This window comes from Drosophila virilis, chromosome 6, assembly GCF_030788295.1.
Source record: "Drosophila virilis strain 15010-1051.87 chromosome 6, Dvir_AGI_RSII-ME, whole genome shotgun sequence".
Lineage (NCBI taxonomy): Eukaryota > Metazoa > Arthropoda > Insecta > Diptera > Drosophilidae > Drosophila > Drosophila virilis.
In genome coordinates, this window is record NC_091548.1 from 576463 (window position 1) to 595005 (window position 18543).

At 34.0% G+C, this 18543-nt stretch overlaps 1 protein-coding gene across 11 annotated transcripts in view; it reads right to left on the reverse strand.

The window, feature by feature from the left end:
* Positions 1-2251: 2251 nt before the first annotated feature.
* The window catches only part of pan (transcription factor pangolin), a 71528-nt gene continuing 55236 nt past the window's right edge, over positions 2252-18543 (reverse strand). For 4 of the 11 annotated variants that reach the window (XM_015168660.3, XM_070210730.1, XM_032434173.2 and 1 more), the window contains 2 exons: positions 16400-16469; positions 2252-6739 (listed from right to left, as the gene is read on the reverse strand). In XM_015168660.3, coding sequence (XP_015024146.1) covers positions 5482-6739; positions 16400-16469 — 1328 coding nt within the window. In that variant the 3' untranslated portion in view covers positions 2252-5481. Of the gene's footprint in view, positions 6740-10030; positions 10525-16399; positions 16470-18336; positions 18497-18543 lie in introns of those variants that run through there. The other 7 variants (XM_070210731.1, XM_032434168.2, XM_032434170.2 and 4 more) reach the window with 6 other exon arrangements.

The window sequence follows — 18543 nt, forward strand, 5'->3', positions numbered from 1 at the left end:
GGACATCACATACATACAGCCACTAACCAAACAACATATAGACTGGACATCCCATACGAATAGCGTTGTCACAAAAAGTATCGGAGGCATCTGGTCCAAAATCGAGAGTAAGGGAGTAAAATATACATATGATGTATTTTTGAACCGCTTACTCTACAGGAAAGTACTTGGCGCACTCTCTTCCATATGATTTGTGCGATAGAACGGCAACGCTGTTAACTTTTATCTCGCTCGCATTTACTCTCAGCCAACAATGCTCTCTCTTTATGTTTAAGGATCGTTTAAATGTGTGTGTGTGTGTATTTGTCCGACGAGCAAAACTGCGCACAAATTCAATTTTTCTCAAATGCTGAGGCATTTCTACCCTTTCTAAGTATGAAATAGAGAAAGGGTTTGCTACGTCGATGCGAAATGCTGGCATTTTAGTTTGCTATCGTTGGTAAGGGTACCCAAGCGTTGGCATGTGTGCATTTAAAATATTTTGGACTCGCTATTCACGCATACTTGTATATTTTGTATATGAATAGAAGCATTTATGCGCTTGTGTGCCTGTTGCTTGCCTGTCCCCGATGCAAATATAACAAAATTTTGGGATTTCTTATTTTCGACCTCTACACATAGACACACACATACAAATGTTTGCGAATGGACGGATCATGGGCGCAAAGAAAATATCATTATGGGCACGCTTCTCTTTTTTATGATTTTGATGAATGAAATTTGTGTAAAAATAAAAATCTTTAAAATATTAGAATATACCAAATATAAAAAAGGAACGATTATATATTTATAGTTTTAATAATTTTGGTGATCAGTCACTTGACCTCCAGATGCAGGGGCTTGCCAAAATTTATGTTAATGTTTCTAAGCCACAACGCCCACAAATTAAAGTACACATGGTTCTTTCTCTTGTCAACATGTTTTTGTTTTTATTAAACCTTATTGGTTTTTTTGTAATTTATTTTTTTCAATACATCAAATTATTTACTAGGCTTATGGTTGCTTTTTCTTCATATGTAAATCTTTACTTTATTTTGTGTTGCTCCGTTTTGATTTATAGATAATGTAACTACTTGTTTAGGTTAAGTGTGTGTGTATATAACATTTAATATGTACGTATATAAGTATATATAAATACTTTAAAATCTAGATATGTGTATATTATTAATATTAACCTCTACTATTTATGCCTACTTACAGTAAAAGAGCTACTAAAAACAAACGGAACAATTAACCAATCTGTGATATTAATATTGACTTAGCTTACTTTGAATGCAAATCATTTATTCGTACTTATTTCATACTTCTCTTTCGTGCATTTTAAAAATACAAATGTACATACAAACAAATCAAGGCAGCCAACTAACAAGTATCTCATCCAGCAATGCATAATATAAATTGAAATGAATTTGTTCTTTTATATTTATAATTTCAGTGAGTTATTCATACATAAATATGTATGTATGTGTACTTCTTAATGTGTTTTCATTTTCACAATTTTCAACAGAGATGCACATTGTCCTGATATTATTATATTATAATTAAATGTTGTCTATAAGAGAAATTATTGATATACATATTGAATGCCATTCACTAATCTGTATTTGAGTACTGAGTGGCTCGAAAGCTAATAGGGAAAGAATATAGAATATAGCGAACTCACTATTTGTCGACAGATAACAAGCGTCAATAGGTAATCCACGAAGCACATATGCATTTTAGCTTCAAATCAGAATTGCACAGTAGAATATCTATTTCTGATGTGTGAAGTTACATAGGAATATGTACATGTATTGTACATACATGCAGCTTTTGAAAATTTTGCACTTATATGTAAACGAAGAAACTGTCCTACAGAGAAGCGAATGTACAAAGGTATGTGAGTGTGCATGTGGGGGCCATTCCGACATACATACATGGTATCGCTTAGCAGGCTTTGATTTGATAGTCTCACAACATATTTGTTTAAAGTGTCTGTTCTCCAGAGATACACAGTATATACGCCTATGCACATTCAGGTTAGTGAGTTGTATGTATGTACATCGTTGCACATTGAAAAGTAAAGGCATTTGTGGATTTGAGCGTGGACTTATAATAATATTATATTGTATAAAAATTGTGTTGAATGTAAATTAGCATTTAAATAATAACTTAATTATGCGGAAACGCCAAATAAGAAATGCGCGCACATGTTGAAGTGCAAATTAATGTTAACATAAAGAATATAAGTCAATAAATAAAACTGTAAATATTGCAAAACGGTTTCATATGCACTATTTACTAGGTAAACATTTAAATAAAAACACAGAAAACTGGAAGCATAGTTAACGTAAATTAAATATAATATTGATTTTTGTTTTTAGAATTTTTTGTTGATTAGAATAATTACTAAAGCTAGCGTTCACTTTGCAAATATATATATAAATACAGACATTTATAGATAGGTGTGTACATAAGTAGAACTATACCTCAAACCATTTTTCAATGTCTGCGTGATTGCGATCCTTTCGACTGCATACACGTTTTATTACCTTTGACCTGTGTCATCATAATGTTTGCCAGTTAATAATTACATTTACACATGTTTACATAAATATGTTAGGTTCCTTTTGCGTGTCTGCCTATGTACATAGTGTTGTATGTCTGTAAGTAATTCGTGCCAAGTACATACATACATATATACTCGTATTGACTTAAAACACGTGTGCTTACATATGCACATACACATAAGTGCATATATATGTATGCGTGCGCACGTATGTATTCTATGTACATATGTTATTAATTTAAATATGTATTAACAGTCTTTTTATAATTGGCAATGGCTTACACATTGTTGTGCTTACACTTACATATACATATATATATATATATATATATGTACATACACATTTCCTTAATATCGCATTATTTAATTCACATTATTATTTATACTTCTGTACTAAATGTTTGGCTTGATCGTCCTCCACACTATATATTTAAATCAACACTGTTTGTACACGTGCATGTTGAATATATATATATATTTACATATTGATTTAACTGTGTATGAAGGTTTATGCTCATATTTCGTACATATCATTTATATAAAGCAATATTCAAGTTGAACCTGATATTGATAACTATTAATTTAATGTCTGAATATTGTTATCATACCGATTCTTAAGCACCCAAATATCTATCTGAACACGCTCATACATATAGGCGAATTACATATATAAGACAAATATGAAATCTCTGCTACATAATGCAGTTTAATGATGATTACCCTATAAATCAAATAAAAAATATCTTTCAAATTCTATTGAAATGGGCTTACAAGTTTCTTGACCTTCGGGTGTACCCCGATCAACTTAAGTGTTCTCGCATATTTTAGAGATAATCTGTGTTGAATACTTTTGACTTTCTTGGCGGGAACAAATTGGTACAAATTCGAGGTACATTTTTTTTGTTAGCAAGTGTCAGTTACTCATGTCTTCATTTATTCTTGGCTATTTTAATAATCATATTAAATGCTGTTTTAATATTTTTGAATTACCAAACCAGAACTTGTTTTGTTAAAGAATCGAAAATTAATATTTCTGCCCATTTAATTTTATAAATATAGTAGACATGCAGTATAGTATGCAGTATATAGTCATATATGTAAGTAAGAAGATTACTATACACTATGCATATATATACATATACATACATACAGTATAGCTATCAGGTCCAATTTTTAATAAATTCGTACGTTTTGTCTTAAGTTTCTTCTTTGTACACACATACACACTGCCAGATATACATACATACATACATGAATAGATTATATTCTTTAACAATCATAAAATAATACTGTGTTTTATGCGAATTTTGTATTGAAAACAAACTCTGATACTCCTCATGATTGATTTGTATAAATCAACCCTATGTTCTTATCATTTTCTTTTCTCTATTTTATATTTTATATTTGTTCTCTAGCATTGTGAATATCCATGATGCATAAGGATTGACTACGTAGTTATTCATAGAAATCAAAATGTCCGTTATTTTAAATTATTGGAAATTAAACTATTTTTATACCCTGAACCCATTAAAAATGTGTATAAGGGTATATTGTATTTGTGCAAAATCTAAATGTATGTAACAGGCAGAATGAAGTATCTCCGACCCCATAAAGTATATATATTCTTGATCAGCACCAATAGCCAATTCGATCTAGCCATGTCCGTCTGTCTGTCTGTCCGTCCGTCCGTATGTATGAACGCAGGGATCTCATAACCTATTAGAGCTAGAGACTTGAAATTTAGATGTAGGTGCTCCTAGTGCCCGCGCAGATCAAGTTTGTTTCCGATAATCGATAACTTACTCCGTTTCCAAGCAATCGATACAAATCGATATCGATATTCTGTTTTTTGGGCAATTTTGGTACATAATAAGAGCTGGAGTCACCACACTTGACATATAGCTTCTAAAATAGAATATATATATGCATTTGATGTTGGAAGAAGATTGTTCAGGGTATCCCCTAGTCAGGAGCTCCCGACTAGAACCTCTTACTTGTTTTTTAGTTGGTTGTTTTTCTATTGGTAAAATGGTATGGAAATGTAAGTTCTTTTAAAACTATTTTCCAAATACTACGTATTTTATACTTCTGCCTTTTGAATTATTTAAATAAAAGTATGATTTGCATAACATTAAGCTGCGTTATAATGGCTTTTTCTTTGACCACCCCTCTAATGAATTTGAACAAAGATCTTTGAAAATGGGCTTGAGTCCGTTCGAAGGGCAAACGAAAAAGTTGGAATTTACCGAAACGTACATTCCATTACGTAAGTTAAGTCTAGCTCTCAAGATCTTAGTGTCGGGGAAAACACTTTTTTCTATAGAGATAACATAAATTTCAATTGGGTGCTGGATAACTCCCCGCGTCGGAAAATCAGCCGCAGTACTCTTACTTGCGCTGAAACCTAAAAGTTTAGTTTTGCAATTGGCCTGTAATTTCTAATGGATTATCCGAAATATATTTATGCTTGTATGTATGTGTGTATTATGTATGTATGCACATTTACACTCAATGTATATGTATATTTTGATAGCTACGAAAGCTCAACTAAACTTTGTGGGGTTGTCTTGACATGACATTTCACCATCACCAGATCTCGTGGCACACTCGAACTAAGAACTTGTATACGTTAAATTCAAATGCTTTTCGATAATTGTTTGTTGATAAGTATGTTATATATGTATGTATATATGAAGTAAGGACTTTTGGCACTAATCCAATAATGGCCACATGTTTCTTGTTACAACTATGGCGATGGTGATGAGCGCTAAATGGCGATCGAGATGGTTCTTATTGCACGTTGGGCCAACTTTAGCTTTAGCTTTATTAGGTAGTTGGCTGCTCCATATCTTAATGACTAAGGCATGGACATCAGGGCGGGACGAGGCTCTATTAATTGTTACTTTATTCACATATACTGGATTGCCAGACTGCTACGAAACACTAATGGCTCCAGTTTCGGTTGCGTTGGGAGTTGCGCTATTTCCGGTCGCTGCTGGGGAATCGGATGTATTGCGGCGTTTCATACTATTCAGGGCGGGCGTGTCAATCGGTTGCACGACTGACCCGATGCTGCTGCCGCTGCTGCTTGTGGCTGACAAATGGTTGTTCAACTGTTGCTGGAAGTGTTGACTAAAGCTGCTGCTGAAGAGCGCATGATGCGGATGAGGATGCGGATGCGGGTGAGTGTGCGTGTATGGATTATGGGCCGCGTTATGGCGCAAAATAACTGAAGCTGATTGCGGGTCGCAGCTGCCGAGTATCACAATGTTATTATCCTCTCGCCGCTTGGTCAACTGATTGATACTCAACGGATTGTTAATGTCACGTGGGTTAGCGCCAATCGGGTTGCGATGTAAGCTTGTTGCTGGTCCAGTAGCCGGCGCCGGCGCTGATACAGATGCTGCAGCATTTGGTACTATTGTCTTTATGCTGCCACCCGCTGTTACAGAGCCCGTATAACTGTTGAAGCCATTTGTTGCCAAAGATGTTGGAGTGCTGCTGCTGCTGCTGCCGCTGCCACTGCTTCCAGCGAGGCTTACAGCAGCCAGGTGGGTGTGCGATTGGAATAGTTGCTCTGGATTACTGCCACATACGGGTAGAGTAAGCCCCATGCCTAGATGGCTAAAGCGGGTGCCAAGCATCATGGCGCGCTCACTGACAGAGGTCGGCGCTGTTCCGGTCGCAGACGTCACTGGCGACGCTGTGCTAGAGGTATTAGGTGTGTTACTAATGCTACATGTTGATCCGCTGCTGGACCCAGTCCCAGACCCAGGCGCTGATCGTGATTGACTGCTCGACGCTGCCTGCTCATTGCTGTTGTTAACAGGGAGAGGGCCTATATTGCTGGTTGCAGAAGGTAGAGCGGGCGTTGCTGGACTAGTTAGCATGTTCATATTTAGTGGACTGGCCAGGCTCGTCGTTGTCGAGGGACTTTGCACACTGGACAGTCCGCTCAGGCACCCGGGGCTCGACAGCGACTGGCTCATTGACTCTGTGTCGTCGTTGTCGGCCATTTTATTTGTCTCGGTCTCATCCCCGCTGCCACAGCTGGCACCACCCAATTCCTCGTCATCGTCGTCATCATCACTCAACTGGCTCATATTGCCAGCATCATCCATGCCGCTACCGTTCGCCAGCGCGCCGTTTCCATGTAATGCCTCCATGTAGCGAATGCATTTCTTTTTGCGTCTGCGGGATTAAAAGAGACGTATATAATATACATTATTAGTTACATAAAAATGGGAATTGAAGCATTGGTAAATGTGGTATTGGCAAATATGAAGGCATTCCACAACATATGCAGAAAAGACCATTTACTTAATAAGTGCATGCACACGGTGCGACCGGGCCTTAAGTATCATTGAATAAGCTAATGATCGTGCAAAAACATATTTGAACTGAAGATATTACATATTAAACGAATCAAGTGCATAGAACTTCAAATTAAGAGAGCGGGCCACTGTTAATTAAGCAGGACTGAGAGTAGATTTGAAGGTCAAAACGGCGCCAATATCTCTATTTTCTTTTCAACCTGGCGATTGGCATTCAAATGTCAATTTTATCATATATCGTTTTTATTGATGAATTTATTATATTTAACAAATTTAACTATTTTTTGATTCGGTTATAAAAAACCTACACAATCATAATTATAATAATGATAGTAATAATAAGCTTTTGTTAGTTTATTTATTTGTTTATTGATAAATAATTAAAATTTACCAATTAATTCTGTACTAATTATTTGATTTAACTCAAATTGTTCTTGATTTTTTGTAAATATAATATAAAGGGGAATAACATTACAATAAATCAAAATCTTTTAATTTTTCAGATAGGTCAAACCAAAAAAATAAACGTTCCAGAACTCTCCACAATACCTCAAGCTATACAACATAAATTTTGAATTATAAAATAGTCATATGTTGGCTGTAACTGACCATTTATACTTAACTCCTCAAATTGATGATACATTAATAATGGATTATTGCTGCATGCACGAATCATAACAAAATCAGAAACTTCGAATTATTTAAACATAAATATTAAACAGAATATATATATATATCACGAGGGGTTCTAGTCGGGAGCTCCCGACTAGGGGATACCCTGAACCCTCTTCATCCAACATGAAATGCATATATATATATTCAATTTTAGAAGCTATATGTCAAGTTTGGTGACTCGAGCTCTTATTATTTACCAGAATTGCCCATAAAACTGGATATCGATATCGATTTTTATTGATTGCTTGGAAACGGAATAAGTTATCAATTATCGGAAATAAATTCGATCTGCGGCACTAGGAGCACCCACATCTAAAATTTCAAGTCTCTAGCTCTTATAGATTCTGAGATCCTTGCGTTCATACATACGGACAGACGGACAGACAGACAGACGGACATGGCTAGATCGTGCTGATTGGTGCTGATCAAGAATATATATACTTTATGGGGTTTGAGATGCTTCCTTATGTCTGTTACAAACATTTGGTTTTTGCACAAATACAATATACCCTTATACCCATTTTTAATGGGTTCAAGGTATAAAGGTATAAAAAGGTATCTAGTATATAATACTTATATAATATAATATATCATGATATACATTATTATATATGTATATAATATTTAGTACACAATATATAAAAAGCACACCAAAAAAAATTTTTTAAAGTATGGAAGTTAATAGATTCAAATAAATTTAGAGGTCATTCTATTTATTATTTGGGTACTTATAAATACTAATTGCCAGGCGATTGACTTTTTCAATTTAACAAAACTAATTGAAATCCGAAATCAATCTGCCTTACGATTTTGATTACGCTTGTAATTTACAAAATCGATATGGGCAATGGTAAAGTTATACTGATAATCTGACGCATATTTGAATGACCGTAAAAATAAGTAAATAAACTATATTTCAAGACGTATGGTATAAGCATATAAATTAAAGCATCAGCATTTCCGATAATGCACGTTCCAGTAAGGCATGCATAGTAATAATTTATCTGCAGACATTTCGTAATGTACTAACAAAAAACAAATAATAGGTTTAAACGGGTAACTGAAATGGTAGAATTAGCAATCAATACACTTAAACGTGTTCATCGCAGTCAATAATACGTAATAAATCATCAGTTACATTAAATAATGGTTAAAGGGCATAAACGATTGTGGTTCAATAAACATAACAATGATACAACATTTAAAAGAAAAGCCAGTGTCGCCGTTAAAAGGACCATGTTCACAAAGTCAAATAAAAAAGACAACAAACTTCAAAAACAACAACAACAACAGCAACAACAGCAACGACAACAATAACAAACAGCTCTAGCAAAAATTTTAAATTGAGCTCGGTTTAAGTACAACACATTTAAATTATCAAAGATACATTGCATATATACATATACATATACATATACATATACATATACATGTACATATAAGCGCATGTATATGTACATGCACATCAAATAATATTCCCTACAATCAATATCCAAATTTTATCAAAGGCCACAAGTGCCGAAAATTATATTCGTATATGATCAAAATCAATATATTTACATTTAATTTTATTATTAAGCGCTTACACAGGTAAGCAATGTTCATACACAGAATTAACTCAGTTTCATTTATATACATATGAAATATTTTTATATTTAATATGATTTCCTAGTCCTTAGCACCATTGCATGCCGCATTAGCACAGTTACAGTTGACTTAACAAGTCGCATTATTCTTTCCAATTTGTTGTGCACAATATTATTAACCTACTTTAAAAATAAAAATTGACTAGATCAACAACTCTTTACTCAACGTCCAATGGAAAGGAAATGGAAACGATACAATAAGATAAGAGAAAAAAAATAAAATAATAGAATAATATCCATTTAATGCTCATTTAAGGCAAATTTCATATTTTTAAAATGCAATTGTTATAATTCATTTATGTACTAATAATAACACTAAGAGTCTTTGGCGAAAGATGGAATATATAAAAGTTATTTATAAATTTGAAAACTATCTGACTGAATCATCTGATTCAACGTGATCCAACACGATTCGCTTGGACAAACAATTGTTCTCTCACATATTTATTATCAATATATGGTTGTGATATAAAGGACCATTTGATTTGATTCTTCTCTCGAATCATTGCACGTGTTATCAAAATTATAAAACAAAATAAAAATCCGCTTGGAAAGTAAATTAACATTTGTTAGTATTTTTATATCTTGACGATTTTTGCTGGGATTTAGAAAGCTGTTTTCGGGCTCTAAGTGTATTTTTTTGGGTACTCTAAAAAAATGTAATAATAAAAATGTCATTTGTTATTACAAATTATTGCTAATGCGGCTTAATGCTAGCTTTTTGCAAAGACTATAATTATTTGAATATGTTGTTTGGTTAATTGTAATGCAAATTAGAATTCACAGAATTATTTACAATAATGTATATGTAAATGTACGTTATTTACTGGCATTTATGCTGAGTCGTACGCCTGCCTCTTGTTTGGGCTGCAATGGAGTTTAGGATGCAGGTTGTTGTCCGGGAGGTTGCCTGCTTATTTTCGCCGCGGTCTGCCATCGTTTTTACAAATTTACATAGGTCGGGGGTGCTTGCGGTGACAGTTGCTGTGTGCTCGCGGCACCGCCAGTCGCACCGCCTCCAACACCACCCCCTCCACCACCGCCGCCGCCACCACCAGGTTGTGTACAGGCGCCACCATTGGGAGGTGCTGCCGATCCGTTTCCGGTATTGCTGGGCATCATTTGCAAGTGTGTGTGCGTGTGCGAAGACGATGTAGATGACGATGAGGAACTTGATGACGAGTTTGGCAGCATGACAGTAGCCCCCACCATGCCAGGCGTCAGCATGCCGACACTTATGCTATTGACACCCGGGCCACTGACAATTCCGCCAACGGTACTGTTGCTAGCCGAAGAAATGACGCCCAAACCCACACTGGGACTGAATTAGAAATTCCAAAATGTTATTTGGTTAAGCAATAAGAAAATAACGGTAATTATATTCGTCAACATTTCGTTTACTCATAAAAAAAGGCATATTGTTTGTATGTGTGCTTGTTTGTACGTGTGTGTATTTTGAATTTGTTTATTAAGGATCATTTAGTTCTAATGCCAGAACCATAATTGAACGATCACCTAACACGCAAAGCTCTATTATATATTATTTTAAGTCCTATAACGATATTCGGCTTTCTTTTTATAAAAATAATAGCTCGCAAGAATTTAAGATGAGACGCATAAAAACTAGAAAATCCAGAGTAAAATAAGAAAGTAGTGAAAAACAAGTATAATATAATTCTGGTGGTAAGCCGATATTTTTTTTACTATTTTGTGACCTTTCTAATGAAATGGAAAAAAATAGATAAAGCATTAATTATGTCCTTTAGACACAGTTAAAAATAAAATAGCTTGGGAAATAATCAATTTATATTACAAAAAATTAAAAACAATCATGAAAGTAAGGATTCGAAACCTTTGTTGAAGGTAGTAAGTGCTGAGTTTTAATGAGAATATATTGAACCGATGTTTCATATGGTAGCTATATGATATAGCAGTCCGATTTTGACAATATTTTGGGTATATACGAAAGGAGCATACCAGGTGAAACTTTTCGGCCGGTTCCGACACATGTACTGCCCGCAACAGTAAGATAGAATGAGAGACTAGTTCACATAGATCCAGACCTCGGCTGTTAATGTGATCTAGCGTATATATACTTAATGAGGGGCGGAAATGCGTCCTTCGATCTATGATAAAATTGTATTACCATCAACAAAGATAGTAAATACTCAACAAAAGGTTCTAGTCGGGAGCTCCCGACTAGGTGCTACCCTCTACCCTCTTCTTCCAACATCAAATGCATATATATATTTTATTTAAGAAGCTATATGTCAAGTTTGGTGACTCCAGCTCTTATTATTTACCAAAATTGCCAAAAACAGGATATCGATATCGATTTTTATCGATTGCTTGGAAACGAAGTAAGTTATCGATTATCGGAAACAAACTCAATCTGCGCGGGAACTAGGAGCATCTACATCTAAAATTTCTTCTAGCTCTTATAGGTTCTAAAATCCTTGCGTTCATACGTACGGACGGACGGACGGACAGACAGACGGACATGGCTAGATCGACTCGACTATTGGTGCTGATCAAGAATATATATACTTTATGGGGTCGGAGATGCTTCCTTCTACCTGTTACATACATTTTGATTTTGCACAAATTCAATATACCCTTATACCCATTTTTAATGGGTTCAGGGTATAAAAATCGATTGCCAGTTTAATAAATTTCTCATTAATAAACGTATATTGGGACATAAAAAAGAAAATAGAAAATTTTGTACGATTTTTAAAAACACTATTTTTGGAATATATATATATATATATATATATATATATATATATATATATATATATATATATATATATATATATATATATATATATATATATATATATATATATATATATATATAAATAATTTAAAGCGATTGGTCAGATTGGAAGTTTATCTTCAAAGTTTCTGATTCTGCAATAGTATTTCTTCAAAGTTAAGTTTACTTTAGATGGCAAAACTTTAGGTTTCAAAATAAACGATGTATTTTTAAACCCTACATTTGCTTTTAGCTTTAGGTTTATGTGTTACTGCTCACTGTTGTCATATACTAGGAAATAATAAAAAAATATCAATTTTCGTAACTGTTTCTACTCTTCAAAGTAAAGATGGAATCTGGAGGGGATCGCGACAAAAAATTGCGGGGTGGGCGCTAGAGGTGGGCAAGAGTTTTGCATGCTCAAAATCTTTATGGATCGGCATGGTTTTGTAATAAGGTCTCTATAAGAGGGTCCTTATATATAAATAATCTTTTAGATATAATCTTGCCATTTGGAAAATATATGATAAGAGCATTGAAGTACGTAGTTGCCGAGTTTGGTGAAAATATTTTGAAAAACATAATATTTTGCTTCACCCAAAATAAATTGTTGGCCGTTTCTTCCTATTCAGCTGTATGTTATAGTATTGCCATTTTTCTAAGCACTCGGGTCGGGTCAAGAGAAGTTTTCTTACAAGAACCTTATTTTCCACTAATCGTTTCTACAGCAGCTACATACAGCGGTCCGATCCGACAGATATACGGAAACTAAGAGACTAGCTTGCATAGGAACAGAGAGGCGGGCAGATGGATATCGACTCCGTAATTGATATCAATAATATATATATGTATATATCTTATAGAGTCGGGAGTGTCTTCTAATTAAATCGCCGTCTTCAAGGGTATAAAAACCACGAGCGAACGTAAAAGTTGAACTGATCTAAACACAAAGAGGTCCAGTCGAGCAGATACCATTTATCCTTTATCCATTATCCTTTTATAGAAAACATACACAAAAACATACTCTCATTCTCGGGAAAACTTGTTGTTCTTAGGAATAAAAGTATAAATGTGGTAAAAACCAAATCCATATTTAGGGTATACGCCCAGAACAAATGTATATAACAAGCAGATAGAACGAAGTATCTCCAAATGGTTTACATATTCTTAGTCAGCATCAAAAATATGAGCTAGAGGCTAGAAAATTTAAACAAAGGTTCTCTTACTGTGGAATTTGGTGATACTATATCTTAGCACCTAACAGAACAGGATTTTGATATTAATTTTTGTAAATGGGACAATTTATCGATTAGCGGAAACAAACTTGTACAGCGCGGGTACTAGGAGGACCCACGTTTAATTCAATTGCAAGTCTCTAGCTCTTATAGGTTCTGAGATCCTTGCAGACAGTCGGATATGGCTAGATCGACTCGGTTGTTAATGCTGATCAAGAATGTATGTACTTTACGGGGACGAAAATGCTTTCTTCTGCCTGTTACACATATTTGCACAAAACCATAATATACTTTTCACCCATTTTCAATACATTCGACCCAAAGTTAGTGTTGGTGAACGAAGGTTCAGAGTATCCCCAAGTCGGGCTCTCCCAAGTAAAGAGACTTGCGATATTTCCCAGACTGACTGAATCGAAGTTTTTTGCTACAAATTTTTCAACCAAACAAAATCTCGTTCATTCAACGATTGACCCGTAGTTTTAATGCGTGAAAAAACTATTTTTAAATGAGTTTGATGTCGATTGAATGGTAAAGGGAATATTTTCATGTCCGGATATTAGCTTTTTCCCATACTTCCAGGTGAACTTTGCGAAATATCGCATTAGCGTGCCCCTCCATCCCATACGGGAACTGCAGTACAAATTTCAGCTTGATTCCCAATCAGTCAGTTAGTCAGTCAGGGCAAACAATTTTTTATGCATAGACTACCGAGTATTACCAGATCTTGTCCGTGCACATTTTATGCTTATAATTTTAGATATAAGCTTTTTTTCCAGATTAACCACTCGGAAAATTAAAAACTTCACTTACTATCTTGAGCCCCAGGCATCGATAAAAAAAAATGTTAGCGGATATCAAAAATGATCAATAAGTTGGAGTCAACCTTTTCTGCGGTTAATAGTCGGTCAATTAATTCTCACAAAAATGTATGAAAATGATTCTAAACCGACCCGATTGTGAACAAAAACAGTTTGTCACGATTTTTCTTGAAAAAGCATTTAATTATGACTATGATTTTGAATATTTTGTTTGTTCATTTCCAACGCTCTTTACAAAAAAAATATTTGAGACGTGTTAAACACTTTTTGTAAAAACCAATATAATTTGGGGGAAAATGCGATATAAAGAACTTATTGTATGCGTCTTTTAGCAATATTAGAAATTCCACCCGCAACTGTGGTAAACTATTGATAAACGGTTATTTGATCGCTTCAGAGATTCAAAATAATTTTCAAAAATCTTTTAGGAAGTTAATCTTATAACACTTTTGCCAAATCCACCCTTCTTGATAAACGCGGAACAAAGATTGCATGACCGTAGTTTCAATCTCTGTCCGATCGGCTTCAAACTTATTTTCCAAGCCCTACGAAAATTAAATGATTATGAGTTTCAGCAATTTTCGAAGCTCCCACTCGCAACTGTGGAAATGTGGCAGAGAAATTTAGATATTTTTTGTTTATTATCAGTTTTAAACATAATTGTGAGAAATGGTTTGATACATGCTTAGCAACATTCGAAAGCCTACTTTTCGGCTTCAAGCTTCTATCCACAAGACTTACGTGAGTGGACACTGTTAATTCCTACTTTTCGTTTGTTATTCGATGGTCATTAAATATGTTTTAAAATAGACGTAGAGTTCAAGAGAGGTTTAAATTTTAGGGAAAATAAATAAAAATAAAATAAAACGAAATGCACCCAAGTGCACAAAGCAATGAACTAATATTTTTTTTAAATATATTTTTGTTAATACTCGTATATTCCTTTACCCATTATATATGTAGGTAAAAAGGTGTTAAGCGTGACCATCTAATTTACAAAGGAAAGCTAATCCCTAGTTTTGATTTTTCCTAAGCAAGTGCTGTTTCCTCAAACAACCAAATCAATTTTTTTAATTGATGCATATACTTATATTCAATGGGAAAATACAACATATAAGGTTTCGAAAATCGACAAAAGCTTATTCAAAAGTCATTGCAATTTGGGTAAGCATTGATAAGTGACTAGAGCTTCGAATGAAGAACAGAGTTTGTTTTCAAATTATTTAAGTAGATTTGTTATCGCTGAGAGATATCCACTTTCAATAGATCAACATTCAAATTTGTAAATAATAAATTTGTTGGTCCTGTGCAGGGTGCAGGCAAGAAGGGGGCATTGTAGGTAGGAAACAGCATTAAGTTGCATGCAAATACATTAAATAGTATCGGCCATATATTTAGATTGTGGCCACAATGCCCTTTGTTACTTAATAGTCATTACTGTTAATTATTATCTAGAGCAGGTATCGAATAATATGTGTATTTAGGTGTGAGGTGAGTGTAGAATAATGTGTGATAGATAGATAGTACTTATGTTGATTCATGTGTACATAATTAAATTGATGAGACAATATTTGTTATACCTTCGTCTACTGTACATAAACAAACATATGTACATTTATATTAGAGTTGTATTACATTGCCACTGCGAACTATTTCCTTGAACGTTAGCTGTTAGATTATATTGCTGAATGCAATTTTTTGTCAGTACTATCAGTCTTAGGCTAATATATTAAGTACAAATTATAATAATAATAGATAAGTTCGTTCATACCATTTGAGCAATCGAATTGGGACAAGAGAATTATTGCAAAATGGACAATGAACGAACGAATGTTTGAACTGGACTAATTATCTGCATACACACGACAGTACGCTGTATACTTTGATTCTGTATGTCACATACTTATTTAAATTTAAATAGCTATTATATAAGATATTTAAAAAAAAATGGGCATCAATCAGTTATTCGATTTGAATGCTGGCCATCAAATTTGGACTTCACTTCACTTTTTCCTTAATCATAAGCTTATTACAACTCTAATATGCGTGTACGTATGCATGTCTTCCATGTTTTAGCCACTTATGTACAATCATGCTACTGCGCTTATGTTTAAGTACTTTATTTGGAGCCATTTAGTGAAACAAACTCAGAGAGAGGCGTGCTTAAACGCCAAATAATGAATTGATGAAGCGTAGCCTAGATTATTTTAGGTTTTTTCTTTTTTCTTTTTATACAAGTCTGGGAACTTATTTTGTAAGTTTGGACACGCTGTGACAATTTGAAATTCGCAATGTGAATAACTGATGGATTTCTTATCATAAACGCAGTATGTTATATCTTGAACAAGCTGTCAACTTAAAAGATACATTCAATATATAACCTACCTGCAGGGCTTGCACCATTGATTCTGCTGGTCCAGTCCAAATCGCGCTCGACACTTTTTCATGTTGTTACCTACGGAAAAGAATTTAAGATTGGTTTTGGAGTTGTTGCAATTTAAAGGCACCATAATTTAACATGATCGAGTTGTTAGTTGAGCAACAGAAAGGTAGTTTAAGCATTCATTACAATTATGGACTAAATAAGAACATATAGACACTACAATGACAGCATGATACGAACAAACAATAAATTAATAATGTATAGTTAACCCTTAAACTAGATATAGATTTACAACTTGGCAGTTCCATTTATTTACATTTCATGTAACTTCCGCTGCGAAATGGGCTGATTCTATATAACGACGTTTAAATAATTTTAACCAACGAACATGAACGTCTAAGTTAAAACGAGCTTTGAAAAATGATCGAAGTTCGAAAACGCGAGCCTAACCAAAATATAAATTAAACTTGCGTTTCAGTTTTTCTAAAATTATTTGAATTACTTTAAAGCTAACCTAACCAAAATATAAATTAAACTTGCGTTTCAGTTTTTCTAAAATTATTTGAATTACTTTAAAAATTTATGTAAGCAAGCTACCGAAGAAAACTTGTTCCATTATTTCACACAGTACATGTGAATACATACATATATATATATTTATGCATTTGTCCTTTCTAATATCTTTGGAATTAAATGTCACCTAGAAGGGGCGCAAATGATGTTTTGAATGCGATCTGCTCATGATGTTAATTTGTTGTCACGATAATACTGAAATGTGAATGTTAATAAGGAAATAACCGACCCATACGCCATTCGCCAAATAATGGCAAGGTTTTACCATTAGCATCTGGCTAATATAACTCACATTGGCTAACACATAAATAATAGTTGATTGCTTTAATTGTGTTTGGACAGCATAACTGATTCAGTATGATTTTACACACAATATTCATATACAAATAGTTTCAATTGCGCATGCACTAATAACTAGATGTATGCGAGTACATATGTAGTATAAGTAAACTGTGTACCTATCTATATACTTATACTACATTATAGTGCGTATAAGTAAGCAGTATAAGTACAGTTCAGTCTCGCATAACATAAGTAACAAGTTTACTTATACGTATTCTAAGCCATTTTACTTATAATTACTTCAACTTTTACTGCATACTGTATACACACATGTAAATTACTTTCTACATATGCGACTGTGTAGTATAAGTGCCTCCAATTTATACGTATAATGGTATATGGGAGTATGCAGTATAAGTACTTATACTGAGTGAGTAGTTATAATTATACTGTATGCTGATACTGCATACACACATAAGACTCATTTCAATAGAAAATTATATCATGCAAGCAATTGGATTATAAGACTAGGTAATTGTAATTTTTAATCATAATCACTTATTGACAATCAGACATACATAAATATATAGATACATACATACGATAATGATTGATGAATGAATGTTTGGTTAAATTAATTATTACAAAAAAGTTTCGGTAATGCCGAGAGAGAAAACTGCCTATAAGCAATTTGGAGTTAAGCAAGTAGGATGCAAATTATTTACAGGGCAAATTATTTACTAGGGTGAGTTTTCTACGGATTTCCTAAATCTACTTATTGTCATAAATAAGTTGAGGAAATTTTGCGTTTATTAAACAATCATTTTGATCCATGTTTTCATTATTTTTAAACTTCGTTCCAATCGCAACAACAAGTATTTTTTTTTTTTGGTACTTACACAAATGTGTGTTTTCGTTTATTAAACAAACAAATTTATTATATTAAGATGTAATTGTCTGATTAAATCGTTTGATAATCATTTAACGTATGTCTGGCTGTTTAATTTTGGCTTAGATATTGGTTTGGTATTGGTATGACATAGTACATATGTATCGTACAAAAGTTTAAGAAAATGTATCTAACCTCCTCCGTCGCTGCTCGCATCTTGCTTCCGTTTCCGCTTCTTGCCGCGTGACGCGTTCGTGCGTGAGCTCCAATCGGGATACATCTGCATGTGCAGCTGGCGTTCCCGTCGTGCCAACTCGTAATATTTGGCCTGCTCCTCACGCCCCAAGGCATGCCACTGGGAGTGGGATATATGCGAGGTGTCGCGAAAAAAACAGTGTGTAA